At 41.5% G+C, this 27,426-nt stretch overlaps 1 protein-coding gene across 1 annotated transcript in view; it reads left to right on the top strand.

Annotated features, from left to right (window-relative positions):
- The window catches only part of SUSD4 (sushi domain containing 4), a 30,736-nt gene extending 6,154 nt beyond the window's left edge, over nucleotides 1-24,582 (top strand). Inside the window, exons 2-7 of the mRNA XM_026055944.1 lie at nucleotides 2,634-2,813; nucleotides 5,329-5,517; nucleotides 20,521-20,712; nucleotides 21,171-21,315; nucleotides 23,023-23,408; nucleotides 24,554-24,582. Of these exons, the coding sequence (XP_025911729.1) occupies nucleotides 2,634-2,813; nucleotides 5,329-5,517; nucleotides 20,521-20,712; nucleotides 21,171-21,315; nucleotides 23,023-23,408; nucleotides 24,554-24,582 (1,121 nt within the window). The remainder of the gene's footprint in view (nucleotides 1-2,633; nucleotides 2,814-5,328; nucleotides 5,518-20,520; nucleotides 20,713-21,170; nucleotides 21,316-23,022; nucleotides 23,409-24,553) is intronic.
- Nucleotides 24,583-27,426: the final 2,844 nt, after the last annotated feature.

The raw sequence follows: 27,426 nt of genomic DNA, 5'->3' as shown, positions 1-27,426 counted from the left end.
TAGCCATTGCTATTTGATGCTGGTTAAGGACCGTGTATTCCATTAAATGGTTTAGCGGCTGCCACGGATTTGCTGAGAAGTACTTAGAATAAAGCAGTTTATTATCTAGGACAAGACATTTTAAAACGCAGTCACTTATTCTCAGCTCTTCCAAACAGAGTTTGTGCCATCTTACCCGGCTGTTTGCAGAGAGAAGGCTACTTCAATCTCTTCGTGGATAAGTGCTAAACAATACAAATTCAGCCAACAGGAAACAATTTGCTCGTAAGACATCAGGAAGAAGAGCTGTAATATTGTGGATACATTAGTCTCATGTTTAGCTGGGGCTTGCAATAGGCCTGTTATCAAAGGCAGCCGGGATGTAGCAGGTGAATAACGGTACAGTGAGCAGCTTATCACTGTTGCCTGCCAACATCTATCCGATTAAAATGATTCGATCTTGAGCTGTTGTTTGGGATAATGGGAATGAAGTCACCGAAATGGATCATTGTTGCAGATTCCATTTCCCCTGCGTTGAAAATGAAATCTCATATTTTACTGCAGTGTGCAGATCCATCTCTTATTTGTATAGCGGTTATCCCGGGAGGGCGAGCGGTGCATTGACACTGTCGTCTGTCATCTGTCCCCGGCTTCCTCCGGAGCGCCTGGAGAGCGGGAGCCCCGTGGCCCCTCGCGCCCTCGGAGGGRTCCCAGTGGCTCCCGGTGCCAGCAGGCAGGGCTTGTGTCGGGCCGATCYTCGGGGCAGCCTTGGCTGCCTCCACTGCTGCTCAATGTGGCAGCGAGAGAGGAGATTGTCCTGTCTTTGAAAATGATGTCTACATACGGAGCCCAGTGCCCTTTATAACTTTCTCTGAGGGTGCACGTCCTCCCAGGCTTGGGCATTTTATACATGAATAAATTGTAATAAAGCTTCCAGCTGCAGGTTGTCAGGCTGCCTGAGAGAGTGCCAGCGGGGAGCAGGAGGTGCCTTCTGCCTGCCTTCAGCAGCCGTCAGGGAGCTAAGAGGAACCAGGGAAATGGTGACATTTTTAACTAATAGCRTGTCCAGGTTTCATACTAAAAGCTGGCTAAGTACAATGTATTTTAGAAAAAAAAATCCTGCGATGTGAAGGCACAAAGGGAAATAAGTTTCAGCCGGCTTCCCACTTTGTATCCTTCAAATTTAGATATTCTCAGAATAATAGATCACCTCATTTGCCTAAATAAAGAAATACATTATGAAATATATTTTTATTAGTAGTTTGCCTGTACCATGCTCAATCATAGTTTACCTTGCTTGGAAGTTGTGCTTCTAACAAGCAAGCCACTTGAAAGCAAGCTGTTGCTTTTGCTTTACTTTGTGCATGCTCACAATTAATTGCTAAATACAAGTTCAGAGTCACCTCTACCTCTTTAGAACAATTACCCGTGAAATTAGCAGAAACTTTCTCTCGTATTCAAGTCTCAAGGGACTTTAGAAACTCCTTTTTTTTTTAATAAATATTGCATTCCTAAATGAAGACCATTATTTTTTGCGGTATAAGTGATGGAAAAGCAGTATAAAGCAGGTTTACAACATCTTTACTCTCTTATTTTTATTTGAAATGCTACGTGGTTTTTGATGTCTGGAAATTTTTATCACTATGTCATAGATTGGCTGCTGGCAGACAAACAGATAATTTCAAGTATATTTTTCCAATATTTAGGTTTTTTCTTCTTTTCCTTTTAATCTTACTTTGCATTTATGAGGAGGATTAACTTTGAGTCACCTGTACTATTCCTTCATATCTTCTTGCCTGTCTCCTAATTATTCAGTATTAGCAGAGTTTTTTAGCTTGCCTCCCCCTTTCCTCCCACTTTCCACATGTTTCATTTATCAGTCTGCTGGTTTTTATTTTATATTTTTGTGTCTTTGGCACTGCTGTATGTGCTGAGATAGTGTCTGATGCAGATACCACAGATAGGTCGTATGGTCCATGCCTGTACATCACTAGAGATTTGTGGTCATTTCCATTCTTGATCATCTCTTACAAACACATGAAGTGGGGCTGAGCACTGTAAAGAAACAGGGTCTCTGAAGGCATTTGAATTCAGGCACAGAAAATTACCTGGTTGAGAACAGAGCCAATGTGATTGAAGTGCGGACGTTCTCGTAGCGAGCACTGTGGATGGGAGCTGAGTAAACCCTAGTAAATGTGCCTGATTTTCATTCTGTCTCTTGCTGCTCAAAGTGCAGTTTTCCTTTGTTCCTCATGCCATATCTGTATTTTATCTTTTCTTTTGTCCTGTCCTTAGCGCTGTCAAAGAGTTTGCCTTTGCATGGACGTTCCTATGGTTAAACTGTGCAGTGTAATTTGCTCATGCGATGACTGGAAGGAGACAATGAAAAACAGTCCTCCTAAACGCTCTTAATTTTGTTTGTTTAAGAAGTCCAGGAGAACGAGCTGTTACTGTAACCCATCGGCTTCCAGTACCATGCAATAGGCTTGGCAGCTGATGTTTAACTAGGGAAAGCGTGTATTAACTGAMATGCATTTTCTCCAAGCGGCTTAACCAGAGCAGTCATGTTAACTGATAACTTTTGCTGAAGCGCTTGATTATTGAATAGCTAGCCATGCTTTTTTTTAATTAAGTTAATATTTTTTTTTATGAAGTCACAGATTGCCTTGTTCCACATGTTGAAGATGCAGAGATTCATAACAAGACATACAGGACTGGCGATAAGTTAATAATCAGCTGTCACGAAGGCTTCCAGATCCGTTACCCTGACTTAGACAACCTGGTTTCAATATGTCAAGACGATGGAACATGGGACAATCTGCCCATTTGTCAAGGTTTAGTACACCAGAACATCCTCTTTTATAGCTCATGCACCTTGTGATAGTTTGCCGATATATTTTTTCTACAGTTGTAAGGATACCAGCGATCTTATAAGCCCAACTGTGCAGTATTTGAATAATGCTAAGATATTTTGGATTTCTCCTTCCCATTGCTCACTACAGGAAAGAAGATGCCACATTCTCCATGTACCTATACTTAAAATGTTATTTTAAATTTTCTTTTTTATTTGCTAGTCTAAAATTTGACACAGACACATTGCATTTTAAAAATAAATCAAGACTAAATTCTTCCCAGAATTTAAGCAAAAGATCTTATGGGGAAATGGCATTTTTGCACCAATTAACTAGGAAAAGATTTAAGCTTCCAGATGCAATTTACCTTTGTTTGCCCTGTGGAACAGGCACAGCCATAGGAGAGCCGGAATCTGTTCCCCTATGTGAGTTTTTAGCAGGATTGTTAATCAGGCTCTCAGTTCATTAAACCCATAGGTATTGACTGAGACCTCCAGGTTTACACAGGAATGAGTTTGTCCAGAAAAGCCATTAGTAGTACCAGTAGCGTGAGAGCCCAGCTTTGCTTAAACCGTGAGGAATGGCTGGGGAGAGGCCAGCTTTAGTGAATGGGACTTAAATACCCCTGCTCTGCTCTTACCTGTCCACGTTTTGTGAAAGCCAGCATTAACTGGGCAAGCAAAAGTAACCTTTGGCTTGTTACTTTCTCCTGTGGCTGTGTTTATGCTACAGAACAAAATCCATAGCTGCTACTCAATATTCAATACTAACTGCTTTTAAAAATAGACGCAGTGCTAATAAAAGTTACCAWATCAGTTGCACAGCAGTGCTGTAGCTACGTGACCTGGATGTTATAGGCAACTCGGATTCCAGTATCCGCCGTAGTCTGCCAAATTCCATAATCCTGTCCCGGAATTAACTCCAGGCTCTTATTTTCGCTCCGTCAGGCCCTAACACTGACGTGGGCACTTGCCTGCTTGCCCTAGGTAGGCGGCCAGCGTAGTCGGTTCGGCCCTCTGACTGTGTGAGGCAGGAGCCTCGGGACACTGCGGATGCCTTTCCGCTGGCAGAGCAGTGGGGAAAGAGCAGCTGAGAGCCACCCCCRAGGCATCGGCCGGCCCAGCGGGCGCTCAGGCCGTGGGAGGGACCCGCGCGGGAGCAGGGCAGCCGCCGCTGCGCAGGGCGACCCAGGTGCCACGTGAGCAGGGAGAGGGACGGCGAGCAAAACGGCACTCCGGACCGCTGCTGGGGTAGTACAGCGCGCTGCAAAACGCTTTCGAGCTTTTTCTGCTGTTCTGTGGTGCTTTCGTCCCTCTCCCTCCAGTGACCAGCGGGAGGACGGGGCCACCCTGCTTGGAAGTGCTGCAGCGCCCGGCTCGGTTAGACACCGCTGGGCATCCGCAGCRTCCTGCAAGGTGTCCTCAGGCTTGTCTGCTTGCTTTCCCCCGTAGGCTTACAGCGATGAGGGGCTACGTGAACATCCTGCACGCGGTCCTGCTAGTGACAAAAGACCTCTTTATGGATAACTGTTGCTATAACGCAGCTCCTATTCATCTCATAGCTTTATAACGTATTTGTCATTCCCTGATTACTAGCCATCTTTCCTCAACATTATTAAAATTAAAAATCAACAGTATTAATTAATACCAAGAGGGTCATTTCTAAGGCCATGAGGAAAGTGTTTCTTTTTTTTTTTTTTCATAAAACAAAGTCTTTTATCTAAATCCCAACTCAAAACAGGCTTAGAATATATGTGAATGACGTGTTACAAAGTCATGTCATCTATTACATTCCTGTTGCTTTCTCCTCTTTACTGCACCAAACATSGTTGGTGACTGTTTAATGGTTAGGGGTCAATAACGTCCATGGTATAAGTCCCTCAGAAGATAGTCTCTGACAACCTTTAAAGTTATTGGTAGTAACAGGTACCTTTTGATAAACAAATCTGAGACCTCTTTCAGTGTTTCTCATGTGAGTGCTTATAGTAAGCTACATCCCTTCAGACTTCCTTAAATTGGAATTTCAAAATCATTAATTCCACCTGCAAATCTTTTGCTGTTGTGTGCCCTTTGACACAGCAGCAGTTTTAATGTTAAAGGTGGTTTATATGACTATCTGTTTTAAGAGGAGGAATATAACTCATGGTTTATATAAATGACAGTCTTTATTTATTAAAGATTCTACCTCAAAAGGAAGCTGCCATCTGCTGAACTGGTGAATGTTTGTGAAACAAAACACTGTAGTTTTCAGTAAAACTTCCTCGGATTTGCTGCGAGTGAATCCCACACTAGTAGCATGTGTGGGCTAAACAATAAAAGTGTTTGAAGCAGGGTAATGAGGCATATGTATCTGAGGGAGATTATGCAGGCATGCCATTCAGAGTAGAGAAGATGAAAAATATTGCACTCCTTAATTTAGGAACTGTAAGCAGGATGTGTTAAGATGACTACAATAAGCACCTTATAATAAAAGATACCTCCCTCTTCTTAATTTGCAGGTTGCCTGAGGCCATTGGCTCTTCCTCATAGTTACATTAACATATCAGAGTTCGAGTCCTCCTTCCCAGTAGGAACAGTGGTGTATTACCAGTGCTTCCCTGGATATAAACTAGAAGGGGCAGAGTTCCTTGAGTGCATGTATAACCTTATCTGGTCAGATAGCCCACCTAGGTGCCTTGATGTGGAAGGTAAACATCTTATTGTTTGTTCATTTTTCTTTTAATTTTGCAAGATCAGCATGCTCTATATGATTTTAACTCAGGGTTGTAACTGTAGTGCCGTTACGTGTAACGTTTGCGCAGGCCATGCAGAGCATAGCCATTTGGCATTGTGTGCAGCCTATTCCGGTACGCTGCGCAGTTAACTGCTAATGTTTTCTATATAACGTTTGCTCTGTTGGTGTCCTAAGTGCAAGAGCTGAAGTTATTAACAATGATGATTGCTTTGCCTGTAAAATGTAAATTCTGTACTGCTTTTCTAATGAAAATACTGAGGGAGTTATGGAATTCACATTCACAAGCAGATGGGCTGAGTATCTGTAGATACGGCTATAAATCCATTTTCAACTAAAAAATATTCTGTACAGACTTATTTTGGGCTGTCAGGGTGCAAACATTGTTCAGTGCCACATGATGTTGCGTTCTTGAATATTTGTTGTCTCTCGGAACAGTTAACCTTAAAGAAGGATTTGCAACAAAAGTGACTGAGTTAAATTAGTTTGTGGATTAGAACCATAAAGGCTAGAGGTAAATGTTACCAGTCCAGCAGGAGTAATCTGTGACTATAGCTGCAGTGCTGAAATGGAGGATATTGTCATGTATTTATATTTGCATTCCTTACATTTAAAACAAAGATACTGAATAGACTACTCCATATGTTAGCAAATCCTTGTAAACTACCTTCTGCCATCTTCACAGCACATCTTGAATAAAACGTCCCATGAGGTTACCAGAATCCAAATACATCCTTTCCATTCACACCCCTAAAAGGAGTATGTTTTTGCTGTGTTTCAAGCCTGTATGGTAGCTATCTGTATGCAGAATTTAGCTAAAAGCAATTACAGTAATATAGCTACTGCTTATGTCATTTAGCTAAACACTGAGCATTCTTGGAGTGCAGGAATTTGCCAACAGCATCAACAAAGTGAGACACTACTCAAAAGTAATAAAATGATTCTTATTTCTAACTGACAATTAAATTTCCAAAATTCAAGAATGCCTCTGCAATTTCAGGATGACATAACAAAGAGACTGTTTTTTTGGTGAGCACACCATAAAAGTTTAAGCACAAATCAGCCCTATGTAATCCATTTTTGAGAGGGTTTATTTGCTGCTTTTTATAGCACAGAAAATTAAAACTTAAAATAATTAGAAAGGCCTTGTTGTTGACTTAATCAAAACAATATAACTGTTACATAAACTGAATACAAGTCTCCAGTCAGGATGATAAGAGCAGGAAAATACAGTAACTCAAGTGTGCGAACAGAAAATGTTAAATGTGAGCATCCTTCCCTCACTTAACACAGGGAAAGTCCAAACAGCCATTCTTGCTCCTAGCAAAATACCTGGGAAAATTCATTAACTTTAATGGGAGCAGGATTAGGTCTCCCATATATCTTCATCACGCACAGGAGCGGGGGTGCCTGGTGTTTGGGGCTGCTCCCGGGTTACTGGGGCAGCGCGGGGAGCAGCGGCGCCAAAGGGCCACCACCGACCCCTCCGTTGGCGAGCTCCGTCATAGGAAGGCTGCGGCGGGTATGCAGCGAATTTTTTTACATTAAATCCAAATATAGTAAAACGGCTTTAGATGCTCTCATTTGAAAGTGTTCATTTAAGGGATTTATTCAAGGAGCACCTGGCTCCGGGAGCCTGGTTGCCATCTCCTACCTTAAGCAGTGGGCAGAGCCCCCTCCGTGCCTCGCGCCCAGTCTGCACCTCACACGCCACTGGCAAGTCCTTTTTCCAGCAGCTCTGCTATGTGTCGTCTATAACCTCGCTGAGCAGTATTTTTCGCAGAGGAAATATGCAAATAACAAATTAATTCCATTTCTTTATTTCCATGATCAATTCAAAATTTATCCTAATAACATTTCCTGCCCAGTATTTTAGCATGACACTGATTAGAAGCAAAGAGTTGTTAGGAAGCTGTAGTAAACCATTTTAGAGCTTTTATTCTGCTGTAAACAGCTCTGCTTACAGCTTTCTCATTTTGAAATATATTCTTCTTCTTTAAGCCTTAACAGAAGGAATTTCTCAAATATGTGAGTAATCACACAAATGCTTTATGTCAATCTTACAAAACTTTGCCTCTTTCTTAGGCCACATAAATTCTGAATGTAGATGAATTTAAATGAATGGTTGCACCAGGGACTACTTGGCTTACCTTCAATTTTGCATGGGGGAACTGCATCGCTAAAGCAGTGGTACGGCTGTGTTTGGGGTTTTGTATTTTCAGGGACCTGATGACATTTATATTCTTTACAGGTAGAGTCAAAATAACTGAAGATGGAAAGGAACAGTTAGCTCACGTAACTCGTTGTGCTGCGGCCAGCGCAGGCTTCTGTCCTGCAGCACGCTGGCTAAGGCTTCTTCCAGCTTCTCCATATTGCCAAGTGCAGAAGCCCCGGGAGAAACTGTTTCACACTCAGGAAATTTTTGCTCTCAGGAAAGAAGATTTTTCTGATAATTAAAATCAGTGTTGCTTTATTCACAACAGTGCATAAAAATTGCTTTACCTGGTACTGAAGTGCAGCCAACATTGCAACGTTAGGCAGTTGCTTCGCAGAAACAGCTGTTTCGAGCTGATCGGGGAAGTTGTTACAGCTCAGGCAGATAAGGACGTCTCGAGTTCAGATTGCCAAGTATTTACTGTTATGAGATCCTCTTCTTACATGCTTGTAACTTTGCCAAATTTAAAACATTCAGATTGATTTTTGAGTGTCTGCCTCAAGCTGAATCATTTGGGATGCTTCAGCTGAAATGGTTCAGATATTTCTGAGAATAAGGTTAGAGGAAGTTGTGTTGTTTTACCAATATTAGAAATTCTTACAATCATTTAGAGGATAAGCTGAAGCACCTTAACATTGAATTTTATTCTCCTTTAAATCCTTGATTTACATCTTCAACTTTCTTAATATCCTTTTTTAATGGAATGCAGAACTTTTTTGAACTTCCTTTTATGCTGAAACTTTTTAGACATTTCCAAGAATGATATATAAAAATCTAAGGAAAATGTTGATTTATTTATTAATATTATTTTTAAAGTAACAATTTGGGGTTAATGATCCATCCGTAGAAGGTACTGGGAGTTAGTGGGTGCCTTCTGTAAAATCAGATATGCAAAAGATGAAAAAAAAAATCCCCCTTAAATTGAGGAAGATTACCAGGTGAGGTATAATAACTGCCTGTAAAATCGGATGGCTTTGAAAAAGATTGGAAGAATCAGAGAGGAGAATAAATACTTGAAAATATACTGGTGTAGAAGTCTGAGAAATGAGACGGACAGCAGACTGCCATATAGCACTACAAAATGTTTATGATGTGCTACTTTAAGGTGAATAAAGACATTACGCAGGATTTGGGGAAATTAAAAAAAAAAAGTCTAGCCATTAGTACTTTGGGAACATGGTCTGTATATGATTACGCACCTTACCATCTGGACTTGGTATTTTAATCTCTTATGTCCTTTGGAAGACTGCCAAGACGATGTAAGGAATAGTTCTTTTAAAGAGCTGAAAAAAACCCTCAGGAAGCAGTTGTATGGATAGGGTAATTGGGAATTGCTGGCTTAGTATTTAAGAGTAAAAGGAAAAACAGRGTGATTGAATTTGCAAACAGACACAATCCTGTTAACTTGAAATTGGCCAGTTTCAGCGTCATCCCAGACGGACGCAGAAGCAGCGCCGCAAGAAGTCTGACATGTCGCAATATCCACATAGTTCTCAAGTGAGTTCTAGATGCTCAAATCCACAGGGAATTCAGCTTCAAAGAATATAAAATAGCACTCAAAATAAAAATGAAACAAACAGGAGGAGTAAACTTCAAAGGGGAGATGCAATGAGTTGGAGAGGAAAAACGCAGAAGAAAAGGGCAGGAATTTCAGAACTCTGGTACCTGCAACCACCACAGTGTGATTAGAGGTGAAAAGATGTAACGCTAAGCAACTAGTGATTATAGAGAGGATCCTGAAATTAATAGAAGCTAATAGAGAAAGACCGGAGAAGGAAGGAATGCAGAAGGCTGCACAACAAAGTCAGAAAAAGTGCAAGTGAACCCCCAAAAACCTAGCTAGAACATCAGTAAATTTCTAAAGAAATGGTAGAAAAAGAAATTCTAAAGAATGATGATTTTAGTGATATGAGAATTAAAAATGGCAAAGTATGCTATGAATACAAATACATTCTGGAAAAACAGGCAAGAATACCTGGTAGAGCTTTAAAAATGATTATTCTCATAAACCTGAAGACAGATACTAAAAGAGAAGGTCTGATAATTTATGGCATGGAACCAGGAAAGTAAAAAGCACTAAAGAGCACTGGAGCAGGGTGATACTACAGTTGAAATGCTATAGCCACTTCATATTTCAAAACATAGCAGTTTAAACTTTCTAACCAGTTGCAAGGTACTTCAAAATCTTCATTGCTATACTAAAATTACCAAGCCCAAAGACTGTGATCAACACTGAGCTCTAAATTTGATAAACCACACCCTTGAAATATTTTGAATTCTTGATGGAACATACACTGAGAAAAAAGATGAAAGTCCGTCTGCAATCAGTTTGCATCCAGGAGTCAGAATAAAGTAAGCAATGCTAAGCCTGGGATATTGTGCGTTAGTACAAATGGATTGCTCTCTCTGTATTTTTGTTGACATTGAGAAGACTTTAGATAAATTCCAACATGACAAACTGATGCATATCCTGGGGTAACATAATGTTGATGCATCGGATCTCCAGCAGATAAAAATCATGCAGAGGAACCAGAGGGCAGCAATACAAGCAGGTTATGAAATGCCATAGTATGAAAAAATCAAGCGAGGTATATGGCATGATTCTGCTCTGTGTTTATAGCTGTTCAGTATGCATGCAGCAGAGAGAATAAAGTAAATGCCACAAGATAGCAAACAAGTCATCCAAGTTAACTTGAGTTAATGTTACCGTAAGACTGATCAGTAGCCTTGTTTTTAATAGCTGACGGGAGTGGAATTTCAGACTGTTCTTACTGCCTAGAGCAATATGCCTTAGAAATGACAATCAGCAGTAAATCCTAAAATAGCAGCAGCCAGGAATAGCTGTAAACACCTTTACTTTGGCAACCCTTTACCTTGGTGACACCTTTACCTTGATGGTCAAAGGATGAAATAGGCTGTTAGTCTTTTACCCTGGGGTGACTGAGAGTCTTAGAAAGCCGATGTGATGAAGTAATTTAAAAGGAGAGTTTTTTAAAAAAAAAAATCACTGAGTAATTCTGAGGGTTTCTGCGCTGTAGGTAGTTAATTTGCTCATCACCTGAGACTGCAGATATGGTACATATGGCCAGCCAACCTATACCAGAGTGCACATTGAACACTTCAGAGAGCTGCTTGTAGATGACTGGGACTGTCTGAGTTTCTGTGCTGTTGGGGAATGCTGTAAATCATCCGTAGACTTTAATCCACAAATGAAGAGGTGTGGAAAAGAAATGAAATCAGAACAAGAATAGTTACCTGAACTGCTAGGCAGACAAGTTACAGTATCCTGTGGATGTACTGCTTAATAATTATCCAACCACTTAATTCCAGCAGATGTCTTGTAAGGTGAAATAGAAAGAAAGCAAGAAAAAAATTTCAAGACAGAATGGTATACAAAACTGGTCATTTTACTGCTCTGGTTATAAGGAATGAAGGGTTTGAAGAACAGTCTCCAGTTGGAAGACAGTGTTTGAAGAAGATAAATACTATTACATTTCTGAGTGAATGCTCCTTTTTTGCATTGCAGAAATCTTCTTTCATCTTTGCTGTGATTGAAACAGAAGCATTTGTTCATATTTTTTCAAGAAAGGCAACAGAACAATGACTTGTAATCTGTTTCTCTTGTGTGTTCTGTTTCTGCATGATGCACAGGACTATCCATGTAAATAGTTGTTTTACACCTGCTCTGTCACCTGTGAACCTTTCAGAAATTCCTGAGCATTTCCAAAATCAGCCAGACATCCAAACTCTTTTATGGAGCCATAACTTCTGCCCTAAAGTTTCATGTCAGCTGCCAGATGCATGTAGTATTTTATCCACAGTGTTCTAAGTATGCTGAGGATTAGATGGGGGAAAGCAGACAAAATTTCCTCCTGAGGGCTGTTCCATAATATTAATCTTTAATTTTATCTGGCATGGCTCCTCTGAAAGGAAAAGCATGCTATGTTTTCTAATTTGAAATAGAAATAGCTCCGTGCTTCATGGACATGTTCATTGACTTTGTCTACTTATTGCAATCAGAGAAGCTCTTCCACAAATGGTGGGAACTGTAGCTACAGAGTCTGTTCATCAGAAGGTCTCCTTGCGACGCAGGTTTGTTCACTTTCAGCCATAGGAATCAAAGTTTCAAATGTGGCTGTTTCACCAAACAGTATATGCAAACCCCTAATAATTAGGCTAAAAACAGTACTCTTGCATGCCTCCCTAGTCTTGGTTTTATGGCATTACGGTGCTAAGATCAGCTGCTTTTCCCCCTCCCCCYTTTTTTTTTTCCTAGTATCAGTCTGTTGGGAATGAGGCCTTGTGTTTTTCCTTCTCCCAGGTGGTATGGTTTGATTTCCTCAGCCTTCAGCTAAGCCCTAGGACACAGCTCTTCTATCCCTTCAGGTGCTGGGTTTAGCATCCCTTCCCTCCCTCAGCCCCCGACGACTGGTGGAGGTGACACCCAGGCAGACTTCCAAAGCTCAAGGGATTGTTCCTTGTAAGCAAAGAGGAAAGAGCAATTAAAAAGGGGTGAAAATAAAACTGCCCCCAGGGGCCAGCTCACAGTGAAACTCTGGCTTCTGCAAACACCCTGGCAGGTGCTCTCATCTGTCTGCTCTCCTTGCACAACCTCCCGTCAGCTCGCTCTCCTTCCTCCACCGCAGCTGTACTTTTAAGCACTGCATTTTGTTTGGCCTTTTTTCCCCTGGCCTTTTCCAGTTCTGGGGTTATCCTGTGACAGCTGTCAAATACCCAAGGGATGACTTATTTTAAAGCTCTCTGATTGCTTCCTGGTAGGTGTCTGTGCAAGCCCCAATTAAACTAAACGAATGCAGTCAGCTCGTAAGCATCCCCATCACCAGTCACTATACAACAGGCCTTGTTTATGATCTGTTGTACACAGCAGAAATCACTGGCTTGGGTAGAAAAGGCTTGCTGGAATGGTCTTGCCACTAGCCAACCAAAGGAAGGATTTTTTTTAATGGAAATCCAGCCTGGGCATTTGTCACTATTTCTGTCTGAATGCAGCTGATTGATAACATTTGGACATTGGAGCACAGTACCTGACTGCAGCTAGAGTCCAGGCAGTAAGATGCCTTAATGGTATGAAATCTGTATAAAAATAATTGCAAGGAGTTGGCTCCACATTCACACCTATCTTGGGCCTGAGAAATTAAGCCGAGTATTCAGTGCCTGGTTCTCAAAGTCTTAAAGGGGCCATTACTGATTATAAAGCCAATCATTCATGAGAAAAGGAGGAGACAAAGCTAGGAGAGAGTGATGAAGAAAGCTAAGATGGTATCTGCTCTGAGACTGCAGTGCTCCAAGCACTCCCATGTGAATAATGAGCAGAGATATTTCCTTAAAGGTAATTATGGACCTTTTGCTAAACGAACTCCTAGCTCTCCGTTGTTGCAAGCTCATAATCCAATTTTGTAGTTTAAATAACAGTTTCACATTTTAACTTATAATTTATGGGAGAAAGATCACTTGGGGTGTGCTTCATTGTGTATATATTGCAAAGTGCATTTGAAACTACAGATCTGGGCATGAAGAGCTACGTTTCACAGGTTGTTGTGCTGCTAATGGCAGCTTTGCTGAGGATGACTGTGAATATCAGTCTGAAAGGTCTGTGGGAATTCAGCTGGTTGGAACTGCAAAACCGACTCCATAATTTGTACCTCCGGGAACAAGGAAGCTCTGTGTAGGATAAATGATTGTAAATCACCTTCTGTTTCCCTTTAGGAATTAGCTAATGGTAAGCTATTATTAAAATAGGCTTGGAACTAGTTTTATAATGTCTCATTTAGGCTCATACAGCTGGTGTCAGTGATAGCAATTTCCAGCAAGGTGGTGTTTGTCAGAGCTAGAAAAGAGAAGCAGATTTTCCTTAAAAACTTAATTATTCAATTCGTTTTGCACTTTCTGCAAGGTGAAAAGTGCTTCTCCCTGTGAACATTGAAAGGCTTATGGTGCTATTGCAACTGATACAAAATTAGGGCAAGTTTGTCCAGGGGCGAGAAGAAGCAGCTTGGAGTCAGGAGACCAGGGTTATGTTCCAAGCTGCCATTGACTTGCTCAATGGTCTAGAAGAAGTTACTTAACTATTAGGTGTTTTTTCAGAAGAAAAAAATGTAGATGGCATTGTGAAAGTTAAGTAATTGGAGATTGAAAAGAACTTGGAAATTATTGGCCAAAAATATAGTATTTTGAATAATTCTTGCTGTAGGCTTTCGGTGAATAAAACCAATAACATTTGCTGGCAACTTCAGAGTTCAAAATAATCATCCTGTACCTTTGTTACTTTAAGTCATGTCTGCTATCAGGCTTAATAGTAATTACTTTATATATTAGTGGACATGTAGTTGTTTCCGCTGTTATTTTGATTCTGGTATTACTATTGTTGTTTTGTTGTGGGAATAATCAGGAAAATTCCTCAAAGCATGTCTTCACTTTCAAAACACAAATTCAGTGGACACAAGGTTTTTCTGACTTGTTCCAGTGCAGCTGCAATCTGCACTTATTCAATTCACAATGCTGGCAACCTTTGTTACAGAAGTGTATCATTAGTATATTGATGTTCATGATAAATGTAAAGTTACTCTTGTAAAGTTTCCTCTTCTACTCAAAATTCAGAAGAGTCTGGTTAGAAATAAATTGTTGTTTAGCAGCTGTTCTAGACTGAGATGTTTTAACATGGCTTATTTTAAAGCAAGTGGGTTTGCTACTTCCCTCCTTTAACAAACCTCTTAATTTCTTCTCAACTGGGTATGGACTGGTTGACTCCAACACTGTTTCTTCAGTCCCACTGGACAACCTAGTGGGAATTTTTGTTTTTCAATATTAGAATTAAACAGCTTTTGCACAGTATTCATAAAGAAGCAGGAAAAGGCAAAAACATAGTCTTTATTTTTTATGTTACCTTAAAAAATGAATTTTGAAGTCCTACATACACATATATAYGTTTGTAGGAAGGCACTGTATGGAAAAAGATCCTTACTGGGGACCTTGAAGTCAGCCAGCAAAGCCTCAGGTGTGGACTAGGCCATCCTGAATGGGAAGAGTCAAGGAAATTGACTGTTGAGGAATTTACTGCTGGGTTGTCCTGCAGTAAATAATGAGTTGAATTAAACGTTGTTTGGAGTGGAGCCGAATATCCATATGCAATATACTGGAACTGAATTACAGATTATAGCCATTCTGACATGCAAATGCCATTCTGTGAAAAACAATTCTAGCTCCCAACTGTGCCCTCCTGTCCTGCGGCCAGAGAGAGCATTAGCAGCTGGCCAGCTGGCCCCTTGACTACATGCAGGGTGAGGAGGAGAGGCCTGAGAGGGGCAGAGTTCAGGGAGACAAGCAGTAGAATGARAGAAGAGAAATATTAATATATGGATCCCTGAATGCCCTTTCCAGGGAAGTAAGAGGTTGTGCTTTGGAGCGATAGAGAGCCTTTACTGAATACCTTGTCCTCATTTATCATGCACGGGAGCTGAGGACGTTCTGTGCACTGCAGCTGGGTACATCCATCTCAGCGGCGTGCACCACAGCCGGTAGCAGGAACATAAAACTAGCCAGCTAGAAGAGTAGTTTGAAGACTGAGGACTCCTGTGTGTTTCCATCACAAGAAAACTAATTCTGCGTAGGAGGTGAATTTGGAAGAAAAGAGAAATTCCCCCTGGTTTTCTATTGCCATCTTCTTCCTTCTGCCTGGGGCACTGCCGTGGCACCAAATGGTGGCCTGGCCTGGCCTGGCCTGCAGGGCTTTGCCTTTCTCACATGCAGGGACACTGGGGCCGTAGCAAAGACTTGCAGTAGGCAGCTTACAGGTGTCCAGTCTCTTGGTGTGAATCTGTGTCGTGATATGCACAAGGATGACAAACGCGGGCCAGGAGGATCCTTGTTCTCCTCCAGTTTGTGCACAAACCAGATGACGAGTCCACTGTAGGCATGCCTGCACTTTCTAAACTCCTGAGATTACTGTCTAGCGATATACCCCAGTGTTCTCCTCACACGTCGTGAAGTGCAATTTTCACCTGTGTCATTCTTATAAAATTTTATCTTAATCTTTTTTCACCCTTTGCATAATAAACAGGTATTCACAGTGTGTTAAGAAGCTTTATTTTTGATGAAGTGCAAATGTTGCCGATACTCTTCCATCCCTGTGTCAAACAGAAAATGACATTGCTCTGGGTTTTTCTGCTAGCCTGGCTAACCTAGAAACTGGTGTCTTACATGAAAGGCAGACTAGTGGCTAGAGAAAAAACAAATGGTGCAAAAATTCGAAGGTGGAAAATAGGCTTCTTGCTTATTCCTACCACTTATTTTTAAGTGCCCTGTATTTCAAGACATTTTTGGTTTTATTGTTTGTGTCATTGGCAAAAGCTAGGCAAAACCTGAATAGTTTACCTCATGCCTACTTTGACAAAGAATAAACCCAGTAGCCAGAAGGCAAACGGATTGATTGGCTAAAATTACATTTTTGAGCACTGGACATATCTGTAACTCTGCTGTTATCTTTCTACCACTGTCTTTTGAGAAGAGCCGTGACATCTTTATTCAGTGCCCTAAATGTTAATTGAGAATATGCTTATGCCAAAACTTTTCCCTCCCTCCTGCCCTTTCAGTGGCAACAGTGCAGAGTTACTGCAGCACCCTCCGGGCTGAGGTTAGAAGCTGCCTGACCACGGCAGGTTGGGGACGCTACGGGGTAAAGCCCGTTTCTCCCTCTCGTGCATGGGCAGTGAGTGTGGCTCCTGGAGAGGTGAGGGCGCACAGGATGCAAGCGCGGCTGTGGAGCCGTGKGGGGCTGTCCGCCAGCCGGGGCGACGCAGTTGTGGCTTGTTTTTATTCACTGGTATTTTTGTACCACAGACAAAGGAGTCCTTAATCTTCCCAAAAGTTAAGGAACCCTCATTTCTCCACCACTTCCCCTGCCATTCGAAAACAAAGCAAAATGCTATGTTTAATTAGTAATTTGTAAACGACTTACAGACACGCATGGACCTCCATGTGATCAGGTTGCTGAAATAGCCACAATAACTGCTTTGGCCAAGGCTGCTGTGGCCCTGCGTTGTGGCAGCTGCAGCTCCTAAAGCAAAGCTCAGGGCTTGGCACCTCGGGGTGGCCCATGGAAGGGTGGCCCTGGCTGTAGGCACGCTTTGAGGCAGGACATACTCTGTCATCTTTTGTTACAAAAATCTTCTTTTAGCCTGACATGGGTCCTCTGCTCCAAGCTCTTCCTGCAAGCACTAATCTTTCATTAAAATCAGTCAAAGTTGAAAGCCCATGGCTTATCTCACAGGAGAGTCCTTAGCTGCAACTGCTCGTAGGAGCAGTAGGGGAAGGCCCTCAAATCAAACCAAGAATTCCTCCCTTCAGCTTCCTTGAGTAACAGTAGTGTTGAGCATCTCAGGAGGGATTTATTTGCCATATAAATACACTTGCTCTTTCTTTTTGATTAAAGATTCAGCTTTTCAACTGAAAATGCTGCACTATAAAGTGCCTGCAAGTCCCCCACAGTAAAAATAAATCCTTTACAGTCAGTGGTCAATTGCTCTATAAAGGCTGATTCTGAGATCCAGGGTCACATGCTGCAAAATCACTAGCAGACACTATGTGAATTATGTCCATCCCTCTGACAGGCTCCAAAGTTAAGGATACATACATGTGGTCCTTTAATGTTAGCTGTCAGAAAATGCTATTGGATTACCCATGCTGAATGTTGTAATTAGCTTATTAAAGTCTCAGAAGCTTTATGAAGTGAATGAAATCTGTTGGCATTAAAGAGATGGTGTCCTGTTTAAGAACAGCACCTAAATTTTTTTAAGCTGCAAGAAATTTCTGAAATAGAATTCACTTATCTCTATTTTTTTTATTGTTTGTATTGCTGTTGGCTTTGACAGTGAAAACGCACTTGTCAGATACACTTTTATTTTAATCAGTTTGTGGTTATTTTCATTCTGTGAGTTCGATGCATTTGCCTGAGGTCTGTGGTTTGTAATTTCTAAATACAGTAAGGGATAATCAGTGAGGATGCTTGAGTTTTATCTTCCCTGGATAAAYTTCAGTGGTCTCAGGTTTGCTAGCTGAGTTTTAGGCCATATTTGATCTGGTATATTCCTTTAATCTATATAACTAGTGTCTTACACTGGTATCTAACATTCTTGAGAAGCAGCAGAAACACACAGTCTGCACAGCTGCGGAGAACTTGAACAGCCACCTAATGCTAAGCAAATATCAGCAGTAGGGAATCTGATCCTGCAAGATGACTACCCCTGCACTAAAAACCTTCCGTCTTTTGGGAGCCAGGAGTGCTCTGCAGCCCCCCAGATTTGCTTTTAATCATCTCACTTTTCTGGGATCTGAACTAAGACCACTTAATGGCTGTCCTTCCATTGACTTTAAAAGATATTGGGCCAGGGTGATGGTGGAAATGGAGTGGGCTGTGAAAGCAACAGGGCATGCGACCAACTGCGCGGTGCTCAAAACGAGCTCATCTGTGGCTGTTTGGGATGTATCCCATTTGATTTGATTAGGAAAAAAAGGCTCTGAACCGTTAATCATTGTGCTTGCAAAGGGACCTGGTGGACAGTTTTCCCATGCAAATGTTGAGGATTTCTTAAACAGGATTAACATAAAATTCACAGGCCGTGGTGAGATACCCCAGGTGAGTGAAAACCCCTGATTCTGATAGCAGAACAGAGCACTGTTTCAATTGAGCTCAGCTCCCTCATTTTTAAACCTGCTCCATTGCATCTGCTGTTCATTAAGTGTTTAATAAAAGAGCTGTTGTCAGAAAAAAGCATTTAATACTTCTCTGTTTCATTAATACTTCTAATTTGTGACTAATGCCTTACAGAGCTTTAAAGCAGTGCTTACAAAAGCTTCCAGGCAGCACTAACACATGATCATTTCCCTTTAAATATGGAGGGTGTTAGTGGAAAAGGTGGCACCTGTTTTTAGCATTAGGGACATACCCTACATTACGATTAATGCTCTTGTTTTCAGGTTTTATAAAATATGTCTCCCATTTGTAAATAGGCTGACAGCTCCATATCTGGGTTGTACCCACAGTGTGTTGTTTTTAATCTGATTGGAAATCTGTCATTCCTGAGCTGATCCACATTGCTGGGAGACCAACACTAAGGCTTTTTTATTGAGAAGATTGCTTTGGCCCTTAATGGCATTAATAGGTTAGGGATTTTGTGTGGCAGGAGAGGCAGCAGGTGGCATTGCTGGAGATGAGAAATGTGCTGCTCTGAGTGGCTGATCTCTGTGATAAGTTGTGCTGTGTTTTGCTTGTTGCCAGAAAGGTACTGTGCATCAGCTCGGCTCTTGCAGCCTGTCATGGCTTGCCAAAATCAGCTGCAAAGAAAGTGAATTTAGATTGCTGTCTTTCTTTGTTCGCATGCTATACGTGTAGATAATAAAAGTATAGCAGGTTTCCTGGTGATAGGCCAGCATTGTTGCTTTCACTGATTTTTTTTCTTTTTAAGAGAGGAATTTTCTCTGATAGGGACAAAAGACATCTTTCCTGCTATTTCGGTGTCACACCTTTGCCCTCTTCTTAAGAATTGTTTTCAATCTTGAGTTGACTTCCCCCCAAAACATTCCTCTTTTTCCTGGGTCTGGAGACTTTGGAAAGTATGCAGAGTATTGAGGATGTGAATTTTTCTGTGAATTACTTTCTGTGATTTCAAGTTATTATTAAGCCTTGCCAGTGAAAATGCAAACAAAACCATGTCTCCAGGGGATGGGGAACAGTCATTGCTGCACATTGTAATCAGCCGCTCTTGAAGATTCATTTAATGTCTTGTTGTGTATTTTTTTATGAAATGCATTATTCATGTAACAAGATCCACAGAGAGAAGCAGCAGAATTGTAATTCCTGGGAAGGCTCTTCCTCAGAGAAATGGCATTTTCATTATTTAAATCAATGCAGTAGGTCATCCCTGCATGCAGGAGGCATGAAGTGACGGGAACAGCCTGTAGATGGGGCACTGATCCAGTCAGTTACTCAGAAGGGAAATAAAACAACCCGCTTAGCTAACTTAAGCCCTTTTTGGGTCAGTGTGTAGCCATTTTAGAAATGATCACTCTGTGTTTTTGTGGGKKTTTTTTTCTCCCTGTGTTAGGAACACGTAACAAAATAGGGATCAACTAGTACTTRTTTAGTAAAGAAGTTTCCTCTTTTATAAAAATACTGCTTTGAAATGGTTCCACCCACTGCTGTTTCCTAGAGTTTGCTCTCTCAGCTCTCCATGTCGCTCGCCCAGGCAGCGGTGTGAGAGGGCATCGCTTTGTCTGCAGTTTCTGCCTCAGCGTCCGCAATGCGTTTCACGTGTTATGTTGAAATTCTGCCTTTACACGGCGTGGCGTAACCCCTGCGCTTTCACGCAGGCTCGGCCCCGGCGGCCGTTCGGTTTGACGCCTTGCTTCATCCCCCCGGAACCAGCAGGGCTGCTTAGAGAGAGCAGAGTCACGCTGGGCCCAACTCAACGACATCTCAGCGAGGCGGCCTGCAGCTGCGGAAGCAGTAGTCCGTGTCGCGCATCTCTCGCTGCACAGTTTACAGCAAACCTATTTTTAACCACACGTATTTAGGGATTTAAATGCGCGGGCCCCCAGCGGCAGCCCTCTCCCGCCCGGCGCTCAGGGCGCTCCGGGTGTTTCGGCACCCTGACACCCTGCTGCTGAAGCTCGTCGGCGGTCGCCCTCCTTAACCCTTTTTCTCCTTTTCTGTCTGTCTGCGTGCCCAAGTGTGCCCCCTGCCTCCGATGGTGAGTCACGGAGACTACATCTGCCACCCGCGGCCGTGCGAGCGCTACAACCATGGCACCGTGGTCGAGTTTTACTGCGATCCCGGCTACACCCTCACCAACGACTACAAATACATCACGTGCCAGTACGGAGAGTGGTTCCCCTCCTACCAAGTGTACTGTGTCAAAACAGGTGAYGGGGCAGTCCTGCCATTGCTTCTATTCCCCTCGTAATCCCTTGGTTTTGAAGTAAATTTGTTGGTAAATTTGCCGTCGATCATGACGAACGATTCGTTTTAAGATGCCATTAAATGTAGTATATCTTAGCTGATCCTAAGCCTTTTCAACAGTTAGCTGTTCAAATGTATTTTTAAATGTCTTCTGGATATTTTTTTGCGTGTGTGTAAATAAGATAAATTCATGATTGCATGTATAAAAAAAGCGATGGCAAAAAAGCAAGGTCCAGCCCCTTGCGGCAGCTTGCCAGCAGGGCTGCGTTTAGTAGCTGGGATTGGATTCGTGTGTGCTTATACAACATATGTTACAAGATCCTGTGTCCTAACYGGCACTTCTGAATGTTTGTGAAGTATTAACAGGAAATGACAACAGCAACAATCAAACGCTGCTCTTTGTATTTCCATTCTGTTACAGAACAAACCTGGCCAAATACACAGGAGACCCTCCTGACTACATGGAAAATAGTGGCATTTACTGCTACCAGTGTTTTATTAGTACTTCTACTGGTCATTTTAGCCAGGATGTTCCAGACCAAATTTAAGACACATTTCCTTCCAAGGTTTGTACTGTTTTCTTTTCTGAAGGTTGAGGACCTTGACTGAGTTTTGACATGCACTGCTCCTGGCTGAGGAAGCAGAAGGGCACATGAGCCTGGCAAATACCTCCTGCTCTTGTGCCGAACAGAAGTCCCTGATCTGCCGGTGCAGAAGGGCACCCCCGGAAACCCACAGAAGGCCTTTCTGCGGGGAAGATAAGGGGCAGAGTTGGCCACATTCGCTGTGGGAGTAATTATAGCTCTAATACTGGGAACTGCTGCTATTGCTTGTAAAAATATCTGGCGGTATTTTAAAATATTGATTTTCAGGTGGTAAGGGAATCTTTTTTTAACTACTGTGGGCTTAGTAATGCAAGTTTTAAGAAAGAATTTCTTTTTCCCTTTGGACAAATTTATATAAAAATTCAGCATAACTGCCTGAGGACGTTTTCCCTTCAAGAGTATTATTTTTGTCATGATTCACAGAGATCGCCTACATCTTACTTTGTTTCCATAAAATACTGTACAATTATGAACATTGAATCTCACAGTACTCCTCATGAAACAGGTAGGTAGGTATTATTATTTTACAACTGGAAAAACAAAGGCAGCCATGCTAGGCTTTAGGTAAAGCTACAGAGTGAGCTAGTACTGTACATGGRTTTAGACTTGTTCCTAGTTTGCAGTGTGTGCTCAGTTTGCTAGGCGCCTCAACTGTGTGTTTGCTTCTCTCTTGCCCTTTCTTTTTCTCATGTGTCTCTATTCTACCATGTGCAAAAAGGAGAGATGAAAAAGCCGTAAGTCAGCAAATATGCCCCTGTGCCAATGCAGCAGAAAGGGCTTGGTGATCTTAATATTTAAATAAATGTGTACATAAATRTGTATGGATTATATAAAATAATACATAAATTTATACACATATATGTATATATATASAGTGTATGGGGAGTATACAAATACACACATAACAAGGAAGATCTTTAGGATAATGGGTTGCACCAGGAGTAGCCTTATAGCCTGTACTGGTCTAGCTTATTGAAATGGCCTTCTATCCTCCTCTTTTCAGATGTTCTCATCTCCTGAAAATATGTAGGACCAATTCCTTCCTGCTAGGGCTCTCTTGTGATTTAGTTTGCTACTAAATAGATTCTTTAGGGTTTAACAGACCTTCCCAACATAATAAAATGTTTTGTTTTGTTTTTTAAAAAAGCCTGTCTAGTATTGTTTAAGGAGGCACTCATCCTTTGAAGGTAAGACCTGAAGGAGGCCACAAATCTGACCACCAAAGCCCTGTCATCCAGTAACTGTCAGCGCAGTGCCTGTTTACATGTGCTGTAAGCACTTTGTCCCTTTTGCTCTAGTACACGTCTTTCCAGGGTTTCACACACTTCTGACTGGTGAGCTGCCTCTGTGATCTTATATCCATGGTATTTACTGTGCATGGATCRGCAAATGATGCTCCTTATCTCTTCAATGCACCTGTTTTCCTTCCCTTCTCTAAACCATGCTTCACTTTACTGCTTTTATTTATCCACTCGTAACAAATTCCACCTGTCAGTCTGAACAGATTTTTGCAAGCCCGTGAAGAAAACCTTCCTGCAAACATTATTGCCCCAGTAGCTCCACTTTGCTTGATTAGCAAGTGTTGCGTTAGCTTYGGTTCAGTGGCTGCCTTGGGGTGCTGCTGCCGTGTCCCAGCTCTCTCTGATAACGGGTCTGTGTTTGACGCAGAGGCCACCAGGAGGGCTCCACGAGCGACCCTGACTTTGTGGTGGTGGACGGCGTTCCTGTCATGCTGCCTTCCTACGATGAAGCTGTGAGCAGTGGCTTGAACGCTCTGGCACCTGGATACTCTGCTGCCACAACAGACCAGGGGCACCTTTTGCAGGCAGAAGATCAGAATCCGCCAGCTTATCCCGGCCCCAGGATCACAGACCCACTGCCCAGTGAATTTGAGACCTGTGGTAGTATATCGGGCTCCTCTGAACTCCTCCAAAGTTTATACTCGCCCCCAGCATGCCAGGCGGGCACGCTTCCGGCTGCAGACAGGACGGGCATATCCCACAGCACCGCCGGGGAGGCTGTGTCCATGAGTCCGCGGGTTGATATCGCCGATGGTGAGTGCTGTGTAGCTGCGCTGCATGTGTCCTGTCAATAAACAGCAGCCACTTGTGTGTCCTTTCAGAGCAGGAATAGGCACAGCTGACCTGCTCTTACTTTTTACAGAGTCCGCATCTTAATATGGACATTTAAAAAAAGAAAAATACTGCTCAGTCATACTACTCAGTGCTCATACTGCTTCACGTTGGTGATGTCCCCTTGCTAGCTGCAGTGCAAGGATTTGGCTCCCCATGGGTAGGGAGCTCCCTGCTAGCTCCCTGCTGGCTTTCACAGCAAAGAGGAGGATTTGCTCCTTGAAGAACAAAGAAAATCATGCTTTCATACTTGGCCAAAATTAGCAGCCTTTATTAACAAGCTCACCATRTCTGCATGAACAACAGAGGAAGCTGTTCAGTGTCTAAGGCACGTCCGCATTTAGTTACATGCCAGAACTTGGACGTGGGAGTTGCAATACAAGGGGAACATGCTCACAAGATCATGTTTTCCAAGCAAGATTGTCATGTATTATCATTTACATCTAAATCAAACATGAGCATGTACTGATACCACTTCATTTAGTACTAACAGAGCCCTGTGGTGTGCTCCTCAGCGTGTTAAGGAAAGATAGCTTTGCCTGGAAACATTTAAAAGGCTCTAGTCCTGCTGTCAAGAGTCATGGGGAGTCACTAGGCAAACAAATATCTGTGTGATTTATCAGTAGCAGGGCTGAAGCATAATGTCCTAAACTTAATGTGGGTGAAGCTCTGGGTGGAGGAAGTCCTCCTGCATCATTGAGTTGGGGCTAACTTTTAATGGCATCGTGAGGTGAAGAGGGCAGCTAGAAGGGGGAGGGAGAAATTGCAATAATGCCAGTAAAAGTCTCTGGATACTCTGTGAATGCTGATTCAGTGACTAATGTAGTAGAAAGGATGTTTTACATTTAGGTTTTTGTGGGCTTAACTTGTTTGGGAAAATATGGGTAGCTTTAGTAGATTAATTTCATGTAGGCCTTATAGCAAAAATGAGTTTAGAATGGGAAACAGCATGTATTGTTTAGATTTTTGCAATACCCTTTTATATACTTGCAGAATTGTTAATAATACTCAGCAAGTATAAAGGGAAGTTACAATCAGTAATCAATAGTTCCTTTTTTTTTCTCTAGAAATTCCACTGATGGAAGAAGAGCCTTAGCCTGCACAGAGAGGTGTCACCATCGCTTTGCCCCCTCGGGTGAAATGAATCAGGAGCATTTAGAGATAGAAAAGACTAAGGATTTGCGGAGGGTCTTTTCTTACCTATCAATCTTCCACATGATGATGTCACCAGATTGTGTGCACATCTTAATCCACAGTGGGGATAACAGCATCAGCATTTGGAACAGCAGTTTTATGAATGAATCCTGGGGATTTGATGAGAGCAGATGTAGAAGAACAACTGTGGCTTTTTAGAAATGAAATGTATATCTGCATCGCAGAAAGTCATATGGTTCTGTAGAAATACTATTGGATTTTGATACTAACTGCCTCACAAAAGCATGTCAAAGTATGTATATTTGCTTATAAAGACTGCTTTAAATGATCTATGGACCTCTAGTTTATGAAAAATCCTTATAAGTTAAAAAAAATAGAACTGAAATGCAAAAAGAGGAAAAGATCCTCTTTGACTTTCCTATGTTAACCAGGAAGCTTTTGATTTAGTTGTTGGTGATTTTGTTTCAGACCATGTCTGCAGAAAATATAACAGAAATGATGGGATTCATATATACTTTGATGTATGATAGCAAATATATATAAATATATATATATATTTAAAAATTCTTAAAGAGAAAGAAAAAGAAAGACTCCAGATCACATCATGATCTGGAGATTTTTTTAAAGGTAAGGCAGAATTTATATCATATACAATATTCAAGGTAAAGTATTGATATTTGTATTTATGCAAGACTTATGTGACTACATTGCATTTGATAAATCCTGCTGTGATATGAAAGATCTATAAAGTGTTAAAATTTTGAAATATTTGCTTAAGAAATGTTGAACTATCCTGTTTCAACATTTCTTAAGCTCTTACAAATATATATACTGGAGTAATCTACAGTCATAGCCCAGAGCACTGCCTTGTCCCTAACCTTTGTGGTAGTATTCTGAGCCATTATTGTAGAATACTTTTTAATAAAATAATAAAGTTCAGTTTCAGTTCTTTTGACTTATCAGACTGTGTCTAGTTGGCCTTTATTTCTCTTCCTCACTTCTTTGACTAGCTCCCACCTGGAAGCTTGGAAGGCAGCCGAGCACCTGGTTAGTGGCATTCTCGGCTTTAAATTCCTTATCTAGAGACAGACAGACAGAGYGGTTTTGTTTAAGCAGAGGATATGAAATGAGTGCAGCAGTGGCTCAGCTTTGGTGGRTGTTACTGTTGGCTCTTCTCTCCTTTGCATGCTATGCTGGAGCATTGTGCTAAAGCCTATATGAATGGTCCACCTTTTTGGTATTACAGACTATTCATTATTTGTCAGGAAAATTTCTGACTGTTTACTGAAAGCCAAGGAGATTTCCCACCCTATTTTTGGTATTGCACAAATTAAACGTATGTTAAACTGACAGTGCTTTAAGGAAGAACTCACCATATGTTAACTGATAAAGATTGTCATTATGTGGGCTAATCAAAACAAAAGAGAAAAAAGGAGACCAGGTTCTGATTTTATGCACAAAGTAAACCAATAACATCTCTATAGCTATACATAGAGGATCACTACAGGTTGCTCTGTTATTTCTTCATTGTTGTTATTTATTTATTTATATTGTGGTAGTATCTAATAGCCCCATTCATGAGTCAAGATAGTAATATGATAGACACTCATATTACACTCATACTACACTCATATTACACTAGTAATATGATATTCACGTAAGTGATTAACATCGTGTTGGCAACTATACATGACAACAAGAAGGAAATGGAGACAAAAACCAGACAGCACTGTATAACCGAGAGGCAATTATTAAAATAATTTCAATTATTCAACAGTAGCGTTGATGAGAATGAAGTGATTGTGTAAATATTCCATATTCTCCTCCATTATTGCTTAAATACGATTTGCAAATTTTTCAGAAGGAATTGTCTCAATTGCAGTTGTATCTTCAGGTTTATCTCAGAGCCAGATCAATTGGGTATTAGTACTTTCTTTGCCACCCCTTTCTTTTTAGGTCTCATGCTTTCCAGACGGGTTTGCACTATGAACTGAAGTTCAGGGTTGCCACCCCAGCAAGCAATATATGAGTGCTGTAATACCAACCTTGAAGGACCTCTCAGGCATACAGTCAGTTAAGTGATTTTTTTTTCATAATATCATTGAAAAGTATTGAACTTATCACAGATGCCCTATAAAATATTATGAAATCTGTCTTTCTGGTCTTTTAATAGCTTGTAAAATTTCATTCCTTATGAAATGTTTGGACTTTAATTTATTAATTTCTGTTGTGAAAGCTTCTGATTAATATTTGGAGCTCTACAGGTTTACACTGCTGTGTGCATTGTATTGCAGTCATTCTTCTAAGGGAGCCAGACAACATAACTCAAAAAATGTAATTTTTATGGCTTATTAGACCATTTTTTATTTTAAAAAGTGCAGAACTGCAAGTATACTGAAAAATGTTGATAAATTAATATTGCTTGATAGTCTTTTGATAGCACTGTCCTAAATATAACTTACAAGGGTAAAAAATGGATTTTTACCAGCATTCATTTATGCTGTTCCTGAGAGGGTGTTTTGGGGGGATTTTCTTATATGGTTGTGTTTAGGGTTTTTGAATGCTTGAATATTTTGGGGAAAAGAGGGGACTATTTCTGCTTTTTTGTTGCACTGGGCTGGAACTCTCGAGAAAGCTCCGCTGGCAGCTGAAGTTATCCCCACAGAAAGCCTGGTCTGGCCCACTCTGTCTTGCCTTGGAAGACCTTTCAGATGACTGTGCAAGGGCCCTGAGCACATCCTTGCCCTGCTGGAGGTTTGGCTGTGGGGGCTCAGCACACGCTCAG

Source organism: Apteryx rowi, unplaced genomic scaffold, assembly GCF_003343035.1.
Source record: "Apteryx rowi isolate R43461 unplaced genomic scaffold, aptRow1 scaffold_128, whole genome shotgun sequence".
NCBI classification, from domain to species: domain Eukaryota; kingdom Metazoa; phylum Chordata; class Aves; order Apterygiformes; family Apterygidae; genus Apteryx; species Apteryx rowi.
Note: the sequence above shows the minus strand (reverse complement) of the source record. Positions and strands in the feature narration are given on the sequence as shown.